The sequence below is a fragment of the Varanus komodoensis genome, unplaced genomic scaffold (genome assembly GCF_004798865.1).
Source record: "Varanus komodoensis strain SLA01 unplaced genomic scaffold, ASM479886v1 scaffold76, whole genome shotgun sequence".
In the NCBI taxonomy this organism is placed as follows: Eukaryota; Metazoa; Chordata; class Lepidosauria; order Squamata; family Varanidae; genus Varanus; species Varanus komodoensis.
The window spans coordinates 2,140,774-2,157,484 of NW_025336429.1; the positions used below are offsets into that span (position 1 = coordinate 2,140,774).

Below are 16,711 nucleotides of genomic sequence, written 5' to 3' on the forward strand. Positions count from 1 at the left end.
GCGTTATGCTGCTTACTTCAAATGGTGTTGTTGGATGATACTGTATACGACCTAATTTACTTCAAAACGTGGCAAGCCAGCTCTGCTGTGCTTGGAGCAGGTCCTTCTGATGAAACTGGGGTTATGCAGCACCCCGGTATATAGTGGTTAGAGTGGTAGACCGTAACTTGGGAGATCTGGGTTATAGGCCTCACTTGACTGTGAAACTCACAGGGTGAGTTTGGGCCAATCACTGACTCTCCCCCTCACAGGGTTCTTGTGAGGCTGCAATGGAAGGGGGGATTATGTAAGCTGCCTTTAGTTTGAGAAAGGAAAAAAGGCTGTATATAAATTGTATATATTATTATAATGGCACTGCTGTGAGTTACATGTTGTGTTGAAGTTTTTTGTCCAGATATGCCAATATTAAAAAGAGAAGCGATATTGGGGAGGGGAAATGGTTTCATTCATCCTGATCCTCCAGCCCCTTCCCAACCTAAGCCAACCTAAGCGAAGCAACCTAAGCGTATTTTTTGTATTTTTGTATTTAGTGGTAATTTATTATGTTCTATTGTATTTCAATGTATTTTATTGTGTTGTAAGCCACCCCGAGGCTTCGGCAAGGGGCGGCATAGAAATGTAATAATAATAATAATAATAATAATAATAATAATAATAATAATAATAATAATACTGCTGATCCATTCTTTCACCTGGGTGCAGGATCAGTGCCCACAGACACCTTGGAGAGCTCTCTGACACCCGACGGCCTGTCTTCACTGCTGCGGGTCCCACGGGGATGTGGAGAGCAAACCATGATTCTGATGGCTCCTGGGGTCTACGCCATGCGCTACCTGGACAAGACTGAGCAGTGGCTGCATCTGGAACCAGAGAGCAAGGAAAAGGCACTGGAGAACCTCCGCACAGGTGTGTGGCGTGTCTGCCAGGATGCAAGAGGAGTATGCATTGCCCTGCACTGAGGCATCTCCTGATTAACTTGCCTTCTTAGGAAAAAACTGGGTGCGTTCCCCATCCCTACTGTGGAGATTGCAGCCAAGCTCAGAGAGAACAGGGAATTCTGAGGGACGTGCCAGGTTCCTAATTTAAAAAGAGATAGTGCTGCCTCCCTGGGAACCCTGGTTCCTCTGCTCCGTTGTCCATTGATTAGCAGCTCCCCTGCCTCCAGCTCTTATTATTTATGTATTTATTTGGAGCATTTTTATCCCATCCTTTACAAAAGCCTCACAAGCTCCTGCCTTGTGCCAGGCCAGCACAAAAGCCAGCCTGCTTCTTCCTCTCCTCCCAGGTGACAAAAATGGTGATCCCAAAAAGGCACGATTGTCAGTCTCAGTCTCTTGCCTTTTGTGTCACAGGTTATGAGCGGATCCTCACTTTCCGGAAAGAGGATGGGTCCTACAGTGCTTGGCTCAGCCGCCCCAGCAGTACCTGGTGAGTCCCAGCACTGGGAAGGAGTCCGCATGAGTAACAGGGGAAGAATGGGAGGGTCCCATTGAAAATCTTGGGGAGCGGGGCCCTTAGCAGACTCCTCCTCTTCAGCTTTTTGCTTGTTTACAAGTAAGGCACCCATATGTGCATTAGTCTAACTTCAGTCCCATCAATTTCAGTGGGGCTACTCTGAGGACCTGCATTGGACACAACTTGAGGAAAGAGTGGTGGGTGGTTTGAGTGCCTAAAATGAAGCTCTGTTCATCCTTATCAGAGGAAATGGGGTTAAAGGATGGGTTGCAAGCTTGGGGGCTGGACAAGAGAGGGTTAACAGAACCAGGGAGACTGGGTGCAGATTGCCTTAATGGCCCTAGACCAGTTGCCAAGTGCTTCTCTTCTGTAATTCCCTTCTGGCTGATTTAGCCTTAGTGGCTGCCCTCTGTAATGATTAGGCTGAGATGCAGAACCTCAGGCCAATCTGGAGTCCCAGTATAGCCCTCCAGAGGCTCTGCCTCATTTCACCTCTCCTCTCTTCTCTATTTGGTGTCCCGGCTTTTGTGCAACCTCTGACTCTCTCTCTCTGTGAAAAGTCTGAATGAAAAATCTCTCTTTCTAAAAAGTCTGAATGAAGTCTCCCCAGCTTAACTGAAACAGAATTCGGCCCCTGGGCTAAAAGAAGTTCAGCAAGCTAGTCATACAGATCCTATGCAGTTGCTGCTTGCCCTGTGATAAGGGAAGATTCCTGCAGTGCAGTCTGCTCCAGTCACCGATGGGCATTGGCAGTATGGGCTGGGAGTTCCAGTCCAACACATCCGGACTGCAGCACTCAAGAGCTGGCCTGCTTCCACTGCCACCTCCAAGGGAGGCTTGGTGAGCGGCACAAAGAGAAAGTGACAGCCCCCCAGTCTGTTCTGTAACTCCCCGCCGAGGCATGTCCGGTGCCAGCTGCAGTAGCTTTCCTAACCAAGTTAAGACTGTTCTCTTTCACAGGGTATTTAATTAGTTTATGATTAAATTGGGGCTTATGTCAGCTGCTTAAGCTATTGTAGCTTTTTGCATTGGTTTTCAATTCAGATTTTAAAATTCGTGTGGAAACATTTGACGATGCTTTCATTGTTTTCTGTATTTTATATTGTATTTTATGTGTGGATTGTTATACGTCGCCCAGAGTGCTTTGGCTGTTGGGTGGGATAGAAATAAAACTCATCCTCACCGTTTGGCAGGCACCAGGTTGGGGAAGGCTGCCTTCGACACACACCCTGCCTGAGCACCCACCTGCTGAGTCACCTGCCGCTCTCGCTTCCTTTAGGCTGACAGCTTTTGTGGTGAAAGTTCTGTCTCTGAGCCGTGAGTACCACGCTGTGGATGACTCCAAGATCCGTGAAAGTGTGCAGTGGCTGCTGGAAAAGCAAGAGCCGGATGGCTCCTTCACAGACCCAACCCCCGTCTATCAGCGGGAGATGCAGGTGAGTCCTCATGCAACCGTCAGGGCACGTCCGCAGCCCTCCCGGGGCACCTGCACCGCTCCGCTCCGAGGCACGTGGCTGCTGACTCCCTCAGTGCCTTGTCACAGGCCCGTTCCAGGAACACACGTCTTGGTCTTTCTCCCTCAGGGTGGTGTCGGCGGCCTGCATGGGGGGATCTCCCTCACAGCGTTTATCACCATTGCACTCAAGGAAGGCATGGCCGCATATGGAGGCGGAGGGGAAGAGAAGGAGGCACAGCTCGCTCAAGTGGTATGAAGCAAGGGACGGGGGCCTAAGCCAACCCTTGAAAGTCAGCAGCCGCCCTTCACAAGTGGAGGCATCTGTAGGTGGAGCATGGGACCCTGTGTGATGAGGATTTCCACTTTTCTCTTTCAAAGCGCGCGCACACACACACACACAAGTTACTAGTGCTTATGACTGATCCACGAGGATTTTACTGCAAGGCATTGACTTCTGCAAGAAAAGACATCAAAGCTGCCTTCCCTACCCTATGCCATCCTACTGTTTGGGCTTCAACTTTCACCATCCCCAGCCAGCATAGCCATGGGCCAGGGATGATGGGAGTTGCAGTCCAAACCACCTAGAGAGCAACAGGTTGAGGAAAGCATGCATAAACACATGAGTTTGTGAAGAAGATTGGAGCGGATGCAGCATGATGGCTACGCATGTTGAAAGTCCCTGCACTAAAACCCTTTAGGCAAACTCCATCCCTTGTTCCAGCAGCACCGAGCGAGTGAGAAACAGCTTTGATCTATAAAGACAAGAAGGTCCTTCCTCTGATTCATATAGAGCCATAAAATCACAGATTTGGAATGGACCATGAAGATCAACTAGACCAGGACTAAGTAACATTTTTTAGCCCATGACCACGTTTGGCAATTTGAAAATGTGACTTTGGCACGACTACAAAATGACTGCTGTGGGAAGTGTAGCAAAGGACAACTAACTTGCCCCAGAGACTTGAGTATGATGCTCGGTGGGGTGAGGGGAACTCCCTACATACTGACTTTGAACCTAATTGTTTGTTGTTGTTGTTAGTCGCGAAGTCGTGTCCGACCCATCGCGACCCCATGGACAACACTCCTCCAGGCCTGCCTGTCCTCCACCATCCCCCGGAGTCCACTCAAGCTCACGCCGACTGCCTCAGTGACTCCATCCAGCCACCTCATCCTCTGCCCTCCCCTTCTTCTTTTGCCCTCAATTGTTCCCAGCATTAGGCTCTTCTCCAGGGAGTCCTTCCTTCTCATTAGGTGGCCAAAGTATTTGAGTTTCATCTTCAGGATCTGGCCTTCTAAGGAGCAGTCAGGGCTGATCTCCTCTAGGACTGACCGGTTTGATTGCCTTGCGGTCCAAGGGACTCGCAGGAGTCTCCGCCAGCACCATAATCCAAAGGCCTCAATCCTTTTGCGCTCAGCCTTCCTTATGGTCCAGCTTTCACAGCCATACATTGCCACTGGGAAAACCATCGCGTTGACTATACGCACTGGTGTCTCTGCTTTTTAGTATGCTAATTTTTTATTAGCACTTAAAAAAACCTATATCACAGAAGATAATTTTTCCCACTAACTCATCCCCACCTGTATCTCTTTTTTACTCTCATTCTGGCTTATCACCTGTAAACTCTCTAACTCTATCTCTCACACACACACACAGAGAGAGAGAGAGAGAGAGAGAGAGAGAGAGAGAGAGAGAGTCAGAGTTTCCAGCTCCAAGAAAGCTGAGCAGCTAAGCCTTTGGGTCACCTGAAGCAAACTCTAGCCATTCTCCCCGCCACCCCCATGGACATCCTTTTCCCCTTTCCAACTCATTATCTTCATATAATGGCGCCAAGGGAACAAGGAAGGGGAACAGGAAAGGCTACAGCGAACAGCAAAAGGCTATAAGGAAGGGCCTGAGGTCTCCCTAACTGGTTCTGATTCCGTTTCTTCCCCTTGCAGAGAAACAGCCTGAATCGGGCTACTTCCTTCCTGGCTGGCAAACTGAACGATCTATCCCTGGGTCCTTACCCCATCGCAATCACCAGTTATGCCCTTTCTCTTGCTTCTGATGATCAGTCGGCCATCGTTGCTGCTGGTACCCGCCTGAAGGACCTCGCCTCGCAGGATCAAAGTACTCACTCTTTCTCCTAATTAAGTTCTGTTAATTCCTGGGGTTGGAAATCTCCTGTACTCAGCCCATGCAAGGGTATGGCTTAATGAGCGGATCCCCAGTCAAGGGACTGGAAGTGGAAGCAGGGCCAGATTATGCATTAGACCATAGGTGGGAAGATCTTTTTGGTCCAAGGGACAACTCCTCAGGGCTGTATGCTGCTCACAGTTTATTTTATTTATTTATTTATTTATTTTCCGATTTATATCCTGCCTTTTTCCTCAAAGGGCTCAAGGCAGCTTACATCATTCCCCTCCTCCATCTTATCCCCACAACAACAACCCTGTGAGGTAGGTTGGGCTGAGAGTCTGTGACTGGCCCAAAGTCACCCAGTCGGCTCCATGGCTGAGCGGGGACTCGAACCCGGGTTGCCCGAGTCCCAGTCCCACGCTCTTAGCCACGACACCACACTGGCTGTCATTCACACAGACACACATGCACCATTCATTTACAAATGCCATCCACACAGTTCTCACACACATTCCATTCCTATGCACACGTGCAACACCTTTCCAGCCGAACACCACAGCTGTTCCATACAGATCAGCTGAGGAACAGGAGAGCTAAGGAAGGGAAGCGAGGTGTGGTGAGCCAGGCGCCCCTTCCCAACAAAGGGAATCCCTCCAGCAATTGCTAAAAGTGGCTTTATTCCAAACAGCTACAAAAGAATCTTTATTCCAAACGGCTACAGAGCATTCGCAACACCAACAATACATTCAAAGCAGAAAGTTGACCTCTTGCTCTGACTGACCACCCCACACATTGCTTGTGAACACTTCTAGGCCTGTCCCTTGGGGGTGGTGCACTTTGGACGTGCGCCTGCCACCGCTCTTCAAACCATGTCTCCAGTTGCTCCAGCCGACATGTGCGCCTGCACAATCGAGCATCCCAGATGATCTCTGGAGCATCCTAGCCTGCTCTCTGTCAGCTCTGTTCTCACAGTTAACAGTAGTATCAAGCCTCCTGTCCGTCCTTGAAGTGTTTTGATCCTGTCCTGCCTCAGCCTGTCTCCCCGGGGATGGCTCACGACCCACCACAGCTCTAGCCATAACATCTCGAGAATTAGGGTGAGAACCCTGTACCGGTGGTGGAATAATAATTAACTCTTCTTCTCCTAATCTGGAGTCCTGATTCTCACCCAAGCCTTCACTCTCTTGTGCACGTGTGGGAATCCCAACTGAGCGCGAGTGCACAACACAAGGTTCCTGATCTCGATCATATTTTTAGCCTGGTGCTGTACAATAGGAAGTGCTTGTGGTGGTCTGGTGGCTGTCTCTAAACTGGAAAAACACCTCATGGAGGGGCAAGTTGCAGTAAAGAAGGGAATGGGGCAGCACATTGCTCTTTCCTTTGTCTGCTGTTGTAAGGATTTGGCCCAATTCTTCCAAAATACAGCATTCTAAGACAGAGATTTCAGGCTTGGAGTCTGTACCTTGAACTAGGAGAAAGGTAGAATCAGAACACTTAGCTGAAATGCCAAGGTTAATGAACTCTGGGATGAGCCAAACTGCTGGAGAGATCTAAATTGCTTCTGGTCCAAGGGATTTTTTGGGGGGGGGGGAACCTAGAACAGGGGTCCTCAAACTACGGCCTGCAGGCCGGATATGTCCCGCCATGGGCATTTACTCAGCCTGCCTCAGAGCTTTCAGACTCGTTCAGAGGAAAGGATCTCCGAATGAGTCCGAAAGCTCTGAGCCAGTGCAGGCATACTCTGAAACTCTCTCAGTTTTGGAGACTAGCAGAGAGCTGGCACACACACCAAATTGTGGCAGCTCCCTTCAACTGCAATGCGCTGGCTCTCTCTGCTAGCTCTGGCGAGCTCCTGCTGCTGTGCTGGTCTTGCCAGCGTGAACTGCGCACTCGCCGGCTCTTCCCCCTATTGCACGCATGCGTTGGCTTTGAATACAGAGTGGGAATACAGAAGAGAGGAGCGAATAAGGACCCGGGCATTGACCATCTCATTAGCCCAAAGCAGGCCCGTACTTCCCATTGAAATACTAATCAGTTTATGTTGATTAAAATTGTTCTTCATTTTAAATACTGTATTGTTTTTTTCCTGTTTTTTGCACTACAAATAAGATATGTGCAGTGTGCATAGGAATTTGTTCATATTTTTTTCAAACTATAGTCTGCCCCCCCCAACAGTCTGAGGGACAGTGAACTGCCCCCCTTTTTAAAAAGTTTGAGGACCCCTGCCCTAGAACAAGGAAGGTCAGAGGAGGAGGAGTGCAAATTTATTGGCCCAGTGGTTCATCATTAAGTCAAATGAGTGGACCACTTAAGTAACATCTGACATTCCCACTGTCTGACCCACAAGCAACATGAACCTCCCTGTGGGTGGTGCCAACTCCATTTGGTGGGAAAGGAAAGAAGGAAATTCAGTCTGGAATCAATTCTTTCCATGGGCAAGAACTAACTTGGCAATTAGAGGAATTGTTAACTTGATGGACATTTCTCACTAATGGCTTTTATGCTGTTCACTCTGTATTACAAAGTCAGCCTAATTCAATAAATAAACTCTCACAGTGAAAAGGAGAGAGAAAGGGAGAACAGGAGAGACATGCTTGCATTAACTGTTTCCAAACACTGGATTATCCCTGCAAGCCCTCTTTCCACATCATTTTGAGCTCTTGCACAGGGGGAACTCATATCATTTTCTTGTCAAAACAGGGTCTAGGTAAAGCAGTGAGCTTGCAGGCAGGAAATGCTGTAGAAATGGTGGAACCCCCCCCCCCATCTCTTGTGGCCCATGTCCCTGATTGGAATATTTGAATCAGATGCTCATGGAATTACTATTTTTGAAAGCATAATATCCTCATCACAGAGCTCTTGCACCATGTCTGTTTGGGCCAACCATTCTTTTCTCTCATCCTCATGCTCCCAGACAAAACGGTGCTGTTCTGGGCTGCAGAGGAGCAGGACAAACTGAAAGAGGGGACCTTTGATTCGAAGCCTTCAGCTTCAGCTATTTCAGTGGAGGCCACAGCCTATGGGCTTCTGTACTTGGTGATGCAAAATGACATTGCAACTGCTGGCAAGGTCTCCCGGTGGCTAACAGAGCAGAGGAACTACGGTGGCGGGTTCAAATCCACCCAGGTACCATCTGATATACCACCCGGCTTTTGGGAAAGGGGCATCACTGTGGGATTTGAGAAGGGGCGACAGGAAGAGATTAAGATTTGGGTGCATTTATTTATGGGTGTCAGACTGCATGTCAGTTTGTTTACAACAAGGGTGGACATCTTTGGGTTGGTCCGAGTGCCATTTCTGCCCTCCAGAAGTTTCCTCATAGGTAGCACCAATATTGTAATGGCATCTACAGCAGCCACAGAGCACCAAAATAGTCCAAGGTCACTTGTTTGTGACCAGGTGACCTAAAATGTGCATTTTACAAACGGAGATGAAAGTGGAGGGTCATGACATCATCTGGAGGACCTGTGAATGACCATGAGCAGGAAAGGATGGGTGCACAGCAAGTGCCTCCTCACCAGTACCCCACCCCTCATTGCAGGGAGAAGCAAGTGCCTTCCCCTCACAGTTGTGGAACTGATCAAACGCCTGACTTGTCTGCTGGCCTCTTTTCAGGACACGGTTGTGGCTTTGGAAGCTTTGTCAAAATATTGGATCAGCACCTTCAAAGAAGAAGGCAATGAACTGGAGGTGACCCTCAACCTCCCTGGCAAAAGCTTCCCCATGGTTCATTCATTTGGAAGGTCTAATGATCCAGTCCAGAAGGAACTTCAGGTACATGAACATAACTTGCCTGTGGCACTTTCTGATCTTTGGGCGTTTCTACTTGGTTGGTTTCACATCCACCATTTTTGGGCAACTTGGTTCCCATCAGATGCTTGGGACTACAGTTCCAACCAGCATGGCCAGTGATCAGGACATATGGGAACTATAGTCTAAAACATTTGCTGGGCACTGGATTACCTACTCCGGTTTAAGGCTGTATATGTAAAATGGAGTTTGCCTGCCGGTGCTTAACAGAGCCCAGTATTATCCAGCAATGAGGCCTCACTCTAACCCTAATCTTTCAGTGATGTCTGCTCTTGAGTAAGTCCCAGTCAGCCCTTTTAAAGTTCATTGGCAAGCTTCCCATTTGTAAGTGTAACTTGTTTTTCTTACTCAGTGTTTTTAATTAGTTATTAAGAACAAGTTTGTTAGATGGCCCGGGAAACCCCTTTTGACTAGCTGTGTTTCTATGTTATTCAGGTGACAGAATTCAGCTTTTCCTGGTGCAGGATTCTGTTACCTCAAAATAGGATGCATTATTCTAATGCAGCAGACATACAGCTTTGACCATAAAGACTAAAAATGTGTGAGGGGGGATGTTTAAAGGAAAGAAACTTGAGTACTTTGGGTTCCTGTCATCTACTGATATGTACTCAGCAGCCTACCCTAACCTGATATCCTCCAGAGGTTTGGGACCACAACTCCCATCATCTCTGACTACTAGCCATGCTGTTATTTCTTGAAGATTCTTGGCCCAATCTTCCAATTGATACTAACAGAAAGCACCCCCCACACACACAAGTTTAAATGCAACATAGGGGGCATTTAGGAAGGGGTAACTCTCCAATGTTATTCCTATCAAAATCCCACCCTCAGACCTGGCAGTTAAACTTAAAAATCCCACCTCTGTTGACAGTATTTTTTAAAGAATTGCAGGGAGTCTTATTTAAGAATAAGACTTTTTTTAAGAATTGCAGAGAGGCTGAGAGAGAGACATGGCAGCTTGTGAGGCAGAGAAGATTTATCCATCCCACCCCAGCTGCAATCCCTGTCAAAATCCCTCCCCCATGTCCCCCATATGGCAGTAAGCTGAGAATTTTTCCCCTTTTGTATCAAGGGAAACTTAGTGTTCTGGGGAATGGAGCCCAGGGCCTTTAGAAATATATTCAGAGCTGTGGTCGAGACCCAGCAGTGCCCTGGTTATTGATGGAGAAAGAATGGCTCAGGGGATGGCCAAAGAGAGTGGGGAGGGACCATTTCATCCCTTGCCTCCCAAACTGGCCAGGGACTTCCATCCTTCAAAGCTTCCAGATTGACAAATTGTATGCTCTGGATAGGTCACTCACTTCCACCTTGCTGTTCTCTTCTTTTAGATTCCTTTGGGAAGTAACATTGGTGTACGTGTGCAAGGAAAAGGGAAAGGAATTTTGACTGTGAGTATCATTTCCACATTTTTTAAAGCTTTAAAAGCATGGCTTCTTTCTCTCCCTCGTCGGGATGGCACAACAGCTTGTCTTCCCCACCATCCACACACATGTTTATCCTCATAATGACCCTGTGAGTGAGACTTGGCATAGGGAGAGTGGCTGTCCAAAGCTCCCTCAGTGAGATCTGTGGCTATGCAGGGGTTTGAACCAGGTCTCACTGATCCAGGTCCTGTTTTGCTATTACATCGCGACTTCTTCTGAGCTGCACTGGATGAGTCCAAAGGCCCATCAATCCCAGCATGCTGATCCCAGAGTGGCTGATCAGCTACCTCTGGGAAACCCACACATAGGGCATGGGCACTCTCCCACCCATGCTCCCCAGCAGCTCATGTACATACTGGTGGCAATATATAGTCATCCTGGCTAACTGCCCCATTCTTTGCCCTCCCTTCTCTGCACTTACTCTGCAAATTCTGCAGGCTTTTGCAGACTTCCTGACTTGCTTAATTAATATTTGTGAGTTAGTGATAGAATATTATGGCACAGGATTAAGTTTCCCTACTCCTGCTGTAACTGCAACTAAGGAGGCCTCTGGCCTTTGTTTTCTGTTCCCCGTAGGTCCTGAAGCAGTATTATGTCTTGGCCATGCAAAACACTTCATGCCAAACCCTTGGGTTAGAGGTGACAGTGAGCGGCACCGTTCAACGTGATAGTAAGTCAGGGTTGGGGAGGGGACGCCTCTTTGCAACTCTGATGGAAAGGTGATTGCCACCAGTCCCCCATTCTCTGGTAGCCCCTGGGCAAGTTCCAGAAAGTTTGGCAGCCCTGCAGGGGAAAACGGAGGGATAAAAATGTTCAGCACACCATTGTAAGAGCCCCCGACATTTTCTTTCTTATTCTCTCTCTCAATAGTTGAAACAGATGACTATTACTATGATTATGAAGATGAACCTGAAGCACGGCCTGCTGACCAGCCATTATCACCCATCGGTTTGTTTGATGCCCGGCAACGCCGGCGGAGGGAGGCCACAGACCCTGGAGAACAACAGCGAGCTATATCCTACAATGTCTGTTTCTGGTGAGTTTGAGAGGAACAAATTTTGGCAGCAGAGAAACAGAGCGAGTCAGAAGGGGCCTTCCATGCCATCTAGTCTGACCCCCGGCTCCAGCCGGTTCTGCTCATGACACGCCATCAGATGGGCCATTTCCTGTTTGGAATCATTTCATAGGCAGAACTTCCTCTAATATCTTCTTTCCAGATGCTGTTTCCTTTCAGCACTTAAAAGTTGGTTTCCCAGGGACTGTGGGAAAGAAAGAAGTGCTCTGATTTGCCAGCTCTCCCATTCTGTGTGAGAAGTTACAGATGTTCGTCGTCTGCCCCTTTTCTTTACTGTGTGCTTATTCCTCCCTGAGGAATACAGGACCATGAATGCCTCCCTTAAAGCCTCCGAAGAAGCCTGCAAGTAGACTAAGCAAGCAGCTGGCCAAAAGTCACCCAGGAAGCTTTGCATCTTGGCCTCTCCAGTCCAACACTTGGTCGTGCGGCAGGCAGCCCGTGGCACTTCCAATGACTCCAACTCACAATGGTTCTATCCAGCACGTCATGATGTGAATTGTAGTCCAACAATATGTGGAAGGCCACAGGTTCCCCATCCTGCTCTTACCACCACGCTTCCTTTCCCCTCTCTTTTTCATGTTATTTTAACTCTAGGAGACTGGTCTGGTCAGGGCACCTCACTTCAGATTCAAGGGTGCTTAGGAAGAAATGAAAGCATCTCTGTCAAAGATGACAGAGAATCATGGTGAATGCAGAATATAAGCAAGTAAAACAAAGCTCATGCTCCCACTTTCTGTGGCTATATGGGTTCCTTTAGTAGGCCAGGAGATGCTCTGTGGGCCCCCAAATTTACCTGGATGAGTGACACATCAATTCCTCTAATTATGCTCTTGTCATGGGTGTTATCAGCTTCTCCTCCCCAACTATTGCCAAGTACCTCAGTAAGCATCCAGACTCCCACCCCTCCTTCCTACATGCAAAGCTACTTCAGTAAGGCAAACAGTTTTGTTTTCCCAGCAAAAGCAGTCCTTATCTACAGAATGACTGGGGAAAGCAGTCTCAGGGCCATTACCTCTGGTGCTCTTGCTAAGGCCATGAGGCTTTGGCATGGCTTCAAGAAACTATTCTGGCTTTCAGATACTCGAATAGGTCACCCGATGAACCTTATTAATCTGCTGGCCAATCTTCAGTTAAAGCCCATACAAGACAGATCCTTTCTTCTTTTTCCCCCCACAGGAGGCAGCCAGGGGCTCACATCACAGGCATGGTCATCATTGACATCACCCTTCTGACTGGCTTCCAGCCTGACGAGAATGACCTCAACCAGGTGACTGTGGGAGGGGAGGTGGGGGAAGGCCTGCCTACATCTTCCGAAACAGGTGCTGAGCTCAAAGAATGTCTCTTAGACATCATACTCTCTGGCACAGAAATTCATCTTCCCCATTTATCTTGGGGCTAAACCAGATCCTATGCCTACGTCAGGAATTGGCATCCTGTTGCCTTCCAGATGTTTGGATTAGAACTCCCATAAACCCATGCTGGCATGGCCAGCAATGAGGGATTATGGGAGCCGTAGTCCCAAACATCTGGAGGGGCTCAATATTTTAAATTACTTTCATGTAAGCAGATGGGGCAATCAGAATTGAGACTACTATATGCAAGGAGTGGAGAGGTTATATCTTCCCATGTGGTTGGTTTTGCCCCCTAAATTTACACACACACACACACACACACACAGTGTTAACAAAGGGTGAGAGAAAACCTGTTGGTGCTAATTAAGTTTTTCCTCTTTCTGTAGTTCCTACATAGTGGGGGGGGGGGGGGGCGGATTAGCTTGCCAAATCACCTGGGCGGGAAGGTACACTTACTGACACAAAGAGGTTCCCAGTCCAGATCAGGCAGCTCACACACTTGGATGACAGGGTTTTAAACAGTTAGGATCATTGGGATGCTCTGCATGTAGTAAAGGTAAAGGTTTTCCCTTGATGTTCAGTCCAGTCATGCCTGACCCTAGGGGCCGGTGCTCACCTCCATTTCCCTCCAAAGCTCGTGTTTGTCCGCAGACAGTCTCTGTGGTCATGTGGCCAGCATGACTAAACACCGCAGTGCACGGAGCGCTGTTACCTGCCCACCGAAGGGGTGCCTTTTTATCTTCCTGCATTTGCATGCTTTCGAACTGCAAGGTGGGCAGGAGCTGGGACGGAGCAAAGGGAGCTCACCCCATTGTGCAGATTCAAACTGACAACCTTTTGATCAACCAGCCCAGCAGCACAGCGGTTTAAACCACTGCGCCACCTGCATCCCTTTTTCTGCGTGTAGTATTGTGTCAATTATCCCTGAGATATGCAACGGGGACGGTCAGCACTCACACGTTCCTGTTTTGCCTTCCCAGGTCCAATTTTTATGGGCCTTCCAAAGCAACCAAAAATATGCCATCACTAGCATTGCACTCCCCACTCCAAGGGGCAAGATCTTATTCTAGACTTTTGCTGCATCCCCAGAAGCACAGCGTAAGATCGTGGGGAAATCGCCTGTTCTTCTGAGCTCGGAGCACCGTGTGCAGGCACCAGGAACAGAAAATAAGCCTTGGTGCACCCAGCCATCCCAAGCTTGCGCTGTCCCTGAACTCAGTGGGCACCCCAAGCTGGGAGTATCCGTCAGGCCCAGAAGAGAGTCTACTTGCCCCTCCACTCAGAGATGCAAGAGAGAGGTGGAAGTGCACAATTGGCTCGTGTTGCATCTGCCCCTGACCGTGTGGGAGGTACTGGCTGGGCACAGAAGCAAAGCCATGTGCCTCCAACTCTGGCCTGGAGACCAGGGATTGATACAGAATGGTGATCAGAGCCAGCTCTCTCACTGGGTCTGGTGAGGCAGCCCCCTGCGGTGGCAGACACCAAGGGTGGGGGGCAGCTGCAAGGTGGAGAGAGTGGTGCCAGCCCTATGGCCTGTCCTGTACCCCCTAAGTCCAAAATCAGGCAACCGAGAATAGGAAAAATGATGGGGGACACATGGTCTCCCCATGGGGGCTGTGCTCCTCTCAGTTTGAAGTGAACTGATGTCTCATACTGGAGCAAGAATGTCAAGTGTATCTCAGAAATTGTAATCTGGCCCTGTTTTCAAGAGTCAGCACATCGGTTACAGTCTCCTCATGGGAAGGACTGCACCAATGGTGTCATGTCTAGAGCTGAGCTGAAATTCTTCCAAATACATTTTTCTGAGAAGATCACTGAGGTTTTTTCCCTCTCAGTCCCTTAGAAAGCAGTACTTCTTACAAAACTTTCTCTGGATGCGCTCGCGTGCGCGCGCGCGCGCGCTCTCTCTCTCTCTCTCTCTCTCTCTCTCTCTCCCTCCCTCCCTCCCTCCCTCTCCCCCTCCCTCTCTCTCTCTGTGACTGCCAGGTTTTGTCCATCCACCTACAATGTCATGAATGATGCTAAGTCTAGAGTATTGTGTAGAGCATTGTGGATGATACAAAATGGTGGTCAAACATAGGTGCAGCTCCACTTCCATCATAAACCAACCCTTAGGAAGGAAAGAAGGAAGAAGCTGTCCACCTGCCACTGTTAATGTTGAGGCATGTCTCTGAGAAACTGCTGGAGAAATTCAGTGAATGTTCCCTCCAATTTCTCTCCCCAACGGAGGTGAAGAATTTTGAGAGGCCATTCGCATGCGACCCTGGACAGGTAGCTTCTTTTCAGGGCAACAGCTTGTTTTGTTCCATTTCTGTCTCTTGCTCATGTCCGCAGCTGCGAGATCTTCCAGATCAATACATCAGCCACTGGGAGATTCAAGGACGGCGGTTACTGCTCTACATCGAAATGGTGAGAGGCTCTTGCTAGAGGACATAAGGAGGAAAGAGGCAAGAGGGGAGCTCTCCCCAATCTCTTTCCGTTCAGGCTGCAACTCCAGCATCCCCACTGCCATGTTGGCTAGGACTGATGAGAATTCTCGTCCAGCATGCACGCTGCCCAAAAACCAAATGGTAAAGCAAAAGATCCTTTTTAAAAACAAACTTTTAAATAGATGGATCCAACCAGGGTCCAGAAGGTAACATATTCCAGTGACCGGGAACGGCCTGGTGTTGCTCTCATTCCAGACTTGCAAAGGTCCAGGTTGTGGTGCTGCTCAGTCTGAAGGGGCCCTGCCCATATTTCTCTCTGGGATCCCTCCCACCACCGCACTGCTTCCCCTCATCTCCTACATGCCCCCGACTGCATGGTGGGAAGCGAAGGGATAGGTCCGTTTGGGGGTACAGAGAAATAAAGAAGAAAAAGACTCATTCCTTCCCCTCCACCTAGTCAATCGGGGGTATGTGTGAGACAGAACAGGACACTTGCTTTCCTCCTTGAAAGTTGTTTACAGTTGTAAACCTGTGTAAAGTATTTTAAAGGCACAATCATATGCTAATCCAGACAGGCCTTTGGTCTGTTGAAATTCTAATAATTTATTTCATTTTTATACTGCTCAGCAGCCAAGGCTGTCCGGGCAATTAACGAAAGTTAAAAACACACAAACAACAAAAATCAACATAGAACAACAAAACCACAGCAATTGCAATCGAATCGGCATAGAAGCATAGCAGCAGTATGGAATAAAATGTAATATTAAAACTAAAGTTAAAAAGTGAGACTGTTAAATGCTAGGAAAATAAAAAGTGTTTCACTTGGTGCTGAAAAGAATACAAAGTAGGCACCAGGCTCACCTCTCTGGGGAGCTCATTGCACAGCCAGGGTGCCACAGACAAAAAGGCCCTCCTCCTGGTAGCCACCCCCTGCACCTCCTTTGGAGGGGGCTCCTGGAGAAGGACCCCCACAGATGACCTCTGGATCTGTGTAGGTACATATGGGATGACATGCTTCTTCATCACTTGGCCCCATAGGATTGCATAGGATTAAGCTCTAAGAAGCTGAAAAAAGGAGCTCACCTTCCCACTGCTGGTTGTGGTTGTTCCCAAGTACTGGCAGCAGTGGCAGTGGTCAGATTATATTTCCTTTCTCCTCCTTTGCCTTTTCTGGGAGGTGCGCGTGTGGGGCAAAGCTTGCACAAGCCATGATCTCTGTCGGCTCTCAGGCACGACAGACGGGTGCTTTGCTTCACCCTCACCCTCACCCTCTCTGTAAAAATAAAAGGGGAAGAAAAGAAAGAGGACTGTGTCATTTGGGGATGGGACTGCAGGGTTATCCTATAGTTAGCCCTAATGGTGTCAATGGGAATAGCAGATATGTGGGCTGATTAGTCCTCCTTGTCTTTGAACAAGCAGTTGGCGCTCACAGTCCTTAGCTGGATAAAGCAGGTGGCATGATCTTTTTTTTTCTATTCCACTGGGATTTCTTTCTTGGTAGATTCACCAGTGGCCTGACTTGGTACAATCAGTGCATCACAGGCATCTTCTTGGTTCTCCGGCTTGCTTGCTGCCTTGCTTCCTATTTGTT

General features: G+C 48.5%; 1 protein-coding gene across 1 annotated transcript in view; it reads left to right on the forward strand.

Annotated features, from left to right (window-relative positions):
* The window catches only part of LOC123035079 (complement C4-like), a 73,370-nt gene that overhangs the window by 48,819 nt on the left and 7,840 nt on the right, over window positions 1-16,711 (forward strand). The window contains exons 24-35 of the mRNA XM_044452918.1: window positions 703-906; window positions 1,353-1,428; window positions 2,735-2,891; window positions 3,039-3,161; window positions 4,850-5,021; window positions 7,945-8,156; window positions 8,646-8,804; window positions 10,169-10,228; window positions 10,841-10,934; window positions 11,135-11,300; window positions 12,516-12,606; window positions 15,026-15,100. Of these exons, the coding sequence (XP_044308853.1) occupies window positions 703-906; window positions 1,353-1,428; window positions 2,735-2,891; window positions 3,039-3,161; window positions 4,850-5,021; window positions 7,945-8,156; window positions 8,646-8,804; window positions 10,169-10,228; window positions 10,841-10,934; window positions 11,135-11,300; window positions 12,516-12,606; window positions 15,026-15,100 (1,589 nt within the window). The remainder of the gene's footprint in view (window positions 1-702; window positions 907-1,352; window positions 1,429-2,734; window positions 2,892-3,038; window positions 3,162-4,849; window positions 5,022-7,944; window positions 8,157-8,645; window positions 8,805-10,168; window positions 10,229-10,840; window positions 10,935-11,134; window positions 11,301-12,515; window positions 12,607-15,025; window positions 15,101-16,711) is intronic.